Source organism: Carcharhinus amblyrhynchos, chromosome 9 (genome assembly GCF_965287045.1).
Source record: "Carcharhinus amblyrhynchos chromosome 9, sCarAmb.v2.hapA, whole genome shotgun sequence".
In the NCBI taxonomy this organism is placed as follows: Eukaryota; Metazoa; Chordata; class Chondrichthyes; order Carcharhiniformes; family Carcharhinidae; genus Carcharhinus; species Carcharhinus amblyrhynchos.
In genome coordinates, this window is record NC_137332.1 from 109,250,764 (window position 1) to 109,258,062 (window position 7,299).

The following is a 7,299-nucleotide window of genomic DNA, read 5'->3' on the forward strand; positions in this document are numbered from 1 at the left end:
ACTATTAGTAAGCAATGCTGCTTTTGATGTACCGGTTTTGCTGCTACAACAGTTGAGCAGGTTCTGGGCGGACCAGGGCCATTGGATTTCACACTACACACATTGTGCTGTCACCGTCAGAATGCTGTATATCCCCAACTCCCTCGACCGGACATGATGGGGTCCAGACATCCACCCCACACTCAAATCCTGGCATAGAACTCACCAAAGTGAACAGACGCAGATCTGACTCCAGCTCCTGGAAGAATACGAAGAATAAGCCAGCTCTCAAAATGCCAGGAAGCCAACATCTTGGGAAACAAGCATTGCCCCACAATCTCATTAACACCGGGAGCAGATCCTACAGGAGCCGGTCCACCCCTCACTTCACTTCATCAAGGAATGGACCATTTGAGACACATATCCTGTCACTCGGGGCAATACGCAGCATACCATTCCCCCTTCAACATTTGATCCAGGCAAAGTCCCAATTCCACATTATTCAGTGGGGTCAGAAAGGCCCTTCTCCGCTATGTATTACAAACTGCATCCTTGCTCCCCAGCAGCGGAATCACCATGCCAAAGAAGCCCAACTCTCACTGCCTCATTATTGTAGGGGCAGAGCTTGGCTCTGTTTTATTACCAGAACTGTGGGCCCAGTCCAACTTTTTTGCCACAAAGGCAGCAAATTCCTCACTCCCGAACTCAAAAGCCTGTGTAAGAACACTCTACACCACCCGTTCTGTCACTGTATGGGCAGGCCACCAACTTTGCTGTAAATATTAAATGTTATCAGAAAATTTGGGAAACGTTCAACAATTCCATTCCTCCCATTTAAATGAATCGAGTAATTTGAGTTACAGGATATCTCAACATATTCGTAAATTGCTGTCTGAACTTGGCCTGGGTTACGGCATAAATACACGTGTTTGTGCAGCAACTCAGAAGCTGCAACATGAAGCCTAATTCCAGCACAAATTCATCCAAGTATATAGACACATACCCCACAAACTGCATTCTGTTCCATATATTAAACACCATAAGCATTGCCCATAAAAATATAAAATTGGCGGAGATAACAAATAGTAAAATGATGGATTTCTTCCTGTTCTCCATCTCTGGATCTCTGGGACTTTCAGAGCTGTTGTGAGCTCGGAGTCTCCTGCGGGCTTTGCTGCTCACAACAATGTACCTGACGGTGAAAACATTGAGCATTACAATCAGAACAAAAGGGACTGCTGGGGTGAGAATGGAATGAATGAACTCAATTGTTACCCAGACTGGAGAGTAATAAGTAGACCATACTAGGTAACAAAACCAGGGGACATTGCCGAGCTGATACCGGCCCTGTAGGGTAAAGTACCAAGTGATGTTCTTTAAAAAGCTTAGCACCGTCACTGTTCCCAGGGTAACAGCAGCTGTTTTCTCAGTGCAGTAGTTATTTTTGAGCTTCTGGCAACAAATGGCCACAAATCGATCAAAGGTGAAAGTGACAGTGAACCAGACGGAACAGTCTGTGGCTGCAAATAGCAATACAGCGTGGATGTTGCACACACCAAGGTGGCTCACAAAATAGAACAGATCACGGTAAACAATTGGAATGTGCCTCAATATCAGGTCCAGAATAATAACCAATAGATCCGCCGCTGCCATTGCCACCAGGTACCGTGTAACACATTTGGAAAGACCACAGTTTCCCCGAGAAAGGATCGCAATCGTCATTAAGTTAACTGTCAGGAAGGAAATAAACAGGGAAATTACACAACAATTTGACATTCGTTGTTCGACCGAGGACTTATTGAGAATTCCAAATGTATTGCCAAAAACAGTCAAGTATTGAAATTACAATAGCTGAAAAATCAATCTGGAAGGTCAATGGTAGGGTTGAACTCAGGAGATATTAACTTTCAAAAGGATGACACTGAAATGTTCCAATTGAATGATATTCATATTCTAACTCTCTCTGCTTTCACTAATCGATTTAAAAGCTGTTCTACTTTTAGGGGATCCCATTTCTGGTGAATGGTCATTGACTTGAATCATCAACTCTGTTGCACTTTTCTAGACACAGGAATTAAGCATTGTGATGAGTCATCATTTTACCGTCTGGGAGTCAAAAGGGATTCTGTACTAGGGCCACTGCCATACTTCATATAATAATAGTATAGATTCCGACTTGCAGGACATAAAGTTGAAAGCCTAAGAGCACTCCCCTCCTCCCAAACTTACACACGCACAACCCCCGTCCCCACCCCCCAATCACTGCCCACACTAACACACACACAACCCTGTTTCCTGATCTTTGTAGATCCCTCTCTCTCTGGAGCACATGGAAAGGGAATTGAGATGGGCAATACATACTGACCTAGCCAACGAATCCACATCAATGATGCATGCAGCAGAACTTGCAGGAAACCATTCATGACCATTACCCCAGTCAAAATAAATGGAAAGCACCACACTTACGAGATGCATGACCGGCCAATCTTAATGATGCTAGAGAGCATTACTTGTGTTGTTGAATACATTTTTAGCTGTCAGAAACAGGCACCTAGTGAACAACGGGCATCGTGAGTTTATACCAGTCTGCTCAATATGCCAGAAGACATGCTGGACACCTTGGAAGTGGCCGCACTATTTTTGAGGTTTGAAATGCTGCCCCCAGTCGCTCCTTGGAGTGCAAAATCATGACTGCATGGAGATGCCGGACGAGAGAAGGTTGTTGGAATGTTTGAAATGAATAAGCAACTGAGATAACTGCAGGGATATGGGGAGACTAAAACGAAGCAAAACATATTTATATTTAAGTGATGCTGTACCTGTACTCGACTGTTATCACAAAGAATTTGGGTGACTTGACTTTTGGTGCCAGCTTGGACATGAGCTATAGGGTTTGGCATGGGCTCTGGTTTTTGAAGGCTTGCAAATGAGAGTGCGGTAAGTTTAGTTTTTCAATAGGAAGAAAAACTGCATTCAGTAGTGGCGTAGATCAGGGTTAATGTAGTTGATGGCTGAATCATCGGGAAATATTATCTGTTTGTAGTAGACATGTTTAGTGATGGAAAGGATATACCATTCCAATACAACTCACTGTGAAACAAAATTGGAAATTTCATACACTCTAGCTCATAATGTAACTTTAAGTCTCTGATGGTGTGACAATGTCTTTTAATCAGTGGGTGTGGAATGGAACACGCAATGTCAACCACAGACAATGACTTTGGCGTGTCGAAGAATTAATTGGCAAGTGTAGTAGGATAGTGAAACGTGATTTACAAAGCTCATAGTTTCATACAGATGGTCAATGTCAATATCAGAAGGAAACATGATGCAGACATACGTTCAGCAATAATTCACACAGTTAATAGCTGGAAGTCTTACTTGCAAAATCAGTATCATCAAGGAGGAGGGGGTAGGTTTCAAAATCAATAATGCAATAAATTATAGATCATGAAATTAATAGCTGAAGGGAGAGACTTACCAGGAACACCAATAATAGCGAGCACAGGATAGTAAACGTACTGAATCAGCAGCAGTGAGTAATAGATTTTCCTTTGTAATCGTACTTTCCTGTAACGATCATGAATCTTGTCAAGTTCCCAAAATAACTTCCTGTCCATTGTTACTGTTCTCATGTTTTGACCAATTATTGTCGCATTCCAATCTACCGCTCTAAGGTTCTGTTCCATCGTTATGTCATTCCAATCTATTGATCTAAGATTCGGTCTCATTGTAGTAACATTCCAATCTATACTTCTTAAGTTCCAATCCATTGACGGAGTATTGAAACCTGTTTGTTCTCAAATTCCAGTCTATTGCTTTCTTCCCGCTGGAGCTGGTTTGTCAAAGATGACATCTGACATGATCAGATAGCACACTGAAACCATCCCTTATTAATGGAACAGGGAAAGTCTCCAGTGGCATAACTGAGATCCAAGGAGGCTGACATTAATCTCAGTCACTGAACAAACAGAGTCAACAACTTTAGATCAAGATCTCTGTCACCTCCAACCTGGCTTACCATTTTTTGTCTTCTTTCATAAACTCTTAACTTTCCATTCCTACAGTTCCTATACAACTGTTTCAAACTAATCTCGATACCTATGTGCATTATTACCTTTACCCATTGTCTCTCTCCTTTTTGTTTGACTAATAAACTTTAAAAAAACGCTTCTCTGCTCCATAACCTAACACAAACCATCCCTTGTGTATTTACCCACACCACTCCTCCCAACCACCCTGTCTTACCCAGAAGCTCTCACATTTCTAACTTTCCTCAGTTCTAATGAAAGGTTACAGGACTGAAACGTTCAAATTGTGTTTGTCTCGACATATATTGCCAATCCCGCTGACTATGTTCATCTCTTTGTCCAGCATTCCCTCTCCACCTGGCCCCCTCCCTCTGGCCTCTTACTTCCTCCTTTTTTTCATCGAGAACAGTTGTTGTGACATTGGTCTTCTACTCCTCTCCACTCCTCTAACTTGTCAACTTCCTAACTTGTTGCACTTCCCTCTCTGAGGCCCAACACTGCCCTTGTCATCAAACCCACCAAAAAGGGTGGTATTGTTTGAGTCTGGTGCATGGACATCTTTCTCACCAAGGCAAAGTGCCAACTCTTGGATCTTTCCTCCTAACTCTCTCTGGGTGACGACCCAATCACTGGATATCAAACCATTGTTTTTAGGACTGTCAATGACCTCATTTCTTCTGGATATTTTGTTTCCACAGCCTCTATTCTCATAGTCTCCCATCCCAGATAGCCTGCTTCTACTTCCTTCGCAAAATCCACATCAGCACTGCCCCCATAAGCCTATCATGTCAGCCAGTTCCTATCCTATCAAACGCATTTCCTCCTATCTTGATTCCAAACTCTTGTCCAGTACATTCCCACCTACATTTATGATTCCTTTGATGCCAAATCAATGATTTGAGTTACGTGGCTCAACCCACTCTCTCTTCACCATGCATGTCCAATCCCATTACACCTCCATTCTCAACCAGGAAGGCCTCAGAGTCTTTGCTGCGTCCTCGAACAGAGAACTGAACAAGTCTCATTCACCACCACTCTCCTCCGTTTAGCTGATCTGGTTCTTTCACTCAACAATTTCTCCTTTAACTCGCCTCACTTACTCCAAATAACAGGTGTGGCTATGGGCACCCGCATGGGTCCCAGTTATGCTTATCTCTTTTTGAGTTGCTTCAAGCATTCCCTGTTCCAGCCCTGCTGCTATCCCATCCCACATTTTCTTTATCAGAACATCAAGGGCTATTTCAGTGCCACTTCATGCCCTCGTCTCGACGTGGACCAAATTTTGCTTACACTTTCCACCTCTCTATTACTTTCACATGGTTCATCTCTGACATTTCTCTTCCCTTCTGATCTTTCTGTCTCCATTTCGGGTGATCAACTGTCCACTGGTATCTATTAAAAATTGTCCGACTCCCATAACTACCTTGACTACAGCTCTTCACACCCACCATCTTGTCAGGACTTCATCCAATTCTCTCAGTTCCTTTGTCTCTGCTGCATATGTTCTGATGGTGCTACTTTCCAAAGCGGCACTGCTGGTATGCCTTCTTTCTTCCTTAATCGTGGTTTACAACCCGCTGTGGGGCTCTCAACTGCATCCAACCTATCCTCGGGCCACTGTCCTCACCCCACGCCCTCCCTCCCAGAATCAGGATAAAGTCCCCCGATTCCTCACTTTTCACCCCAACATTTTCCGCATTGAAAAGATTTTCCTCCACCATTTCTGCCAAGTCGAGCATGATGCCATGACTCAACACAACTTCCCCTCATTCCCTGTCAGTCTATTGCATTCACTCCTGCCAGCATGGTCTCCTCTATATCGCAGAAACCAAACTCAGACTAGGTGATCGCTTTGTTGAACACCTTCAGACCATCCACAAGAAGGACCCTGACATTTTTGTCACTTGCCACTTCAACATACCACCCTGCTCTCCTGCCCACATGCCCGTCCTAGGCCTTTTGGAATGTTCAAATGAACCCAAGCATGAACTGCAGGAAGAGCACCTCAACTTCTGATTGGCAGTCCAATTGTGACAGTACACGCTTCTGAACTAAACATTGAGTTCAACAACTTCAGAGCATGAATTCTGTCCTTCACCAGCACACTACTTGAGTTCATTTTGTTTTGTTTCATCGTATTCATCTGTTTCAGCATCCTTCTTTCTCACCTCCATTTTTGCAGTTTGCATTCCAGCTCTCCTATTTGTAACCATCTACCCCAACCCTGCCCTTTGAGGGCAACTGCCACATTCTTCAGGCCTTCAGAAAGCGGTAGCTTTGTTCTGCCATTCACACATTTTCATCACTTAATCCACACTTTTTAGGACATTCTCAGCCTTCTGTGTATCCTCATTTGCATTTGGTTTGTCGTATTACTCACCCACCACCAGCCCCCCCCCCCCCCCCCGCCCAACGCACACATATACACACATCCCCCTACACTCATGGTGTAGATCTCCCCTGATTCACTTTGCTTTCAGCCCTGAAGAAGGATCCCCTAGACCCGAAACGTTGGCTCTATTCCGTCCTCACAGATGCTGTCAGACCTGCTGAGATTTCCCAGCAGTTTCTGTTTTTGTTCTTTCGAGTTGCACTTCAGGTTTCCAGCATCTGCAGCGCATTGTTTGTTTTGTTTATTAAGGTTCAGTTCGTCCCGTTCAATCCTACAGTTGCTACATAACAATAAAATTGTCCTCATCAACCCTCTGTTACTTCATCAAACAACTAGGGCAAGATTTTCTATTGACATATGTAAATTTCATGTGATTTGTTAACATCATAGAATCATGGAATCCTGACACTGCAGAGGGAGGCCACTCGGCCCTTCGAGTCTGCACTAACAACAATCCCACCCAAGCCATATCTCCATCACCCCAAATATTTACCCCGCTAACCCCTTTCACCTCAGCATCCCGGGACAAAAAGGGTCAATTCAGCATGGCCAATCAACCTCACTTGCACATTTTTGGACTGTAGGAGGAAACAGGAGCACCCAGAAGAAACCCATGCAGGCACGGGCAGAATGTGCAAACTCCACACAGACAGTGACACTGACACGTATTTATTAAAACAGAAATTATTTTGTCCCAGATGTTTTGATCCCAGCAACTGGACAAGTCAGACCCCAGGGTGGAACCCGACTTGATAAAATTTTATTCTTTGTTCAGAAATTTGGAGGATGGCTATTGAACAGAGTCATATGAGATATCTAACAAATTATATGAAAGAATAAATTATTTATTTAAATTGTTAATCTATATGCCCTCTTTATTCTTACCAAGTATACGTT

The 7,299-nt window shown here is 43.5% G+C and overlaps 1 protein-coding gene across 1 annotated transcript; it reads right to left on the reverse strand.

The window, feature by feature from the left end:
* Positions 1-813: 813 nt before the first annotated feature.
* Positions 814-3,668, reverse strand: LOC145348240 (putative G-protein coupled receptor 139). The gene is made up of 2 exons (XM_080196441.1): positions 3,461-3,668; positions 814-1,709 (listed from the first exon to the last, which is right to left on the reverse strand). Exons 1-2 carry the CDS (start codon positions 3,666-3,668, stop codon positions 814-816), a joined length of 1,104 nt encoding a protein of 367 aa, XP_080052567.1.
* Positions 3,669-7,299: the final 3,631 nt, after the last annotated feature.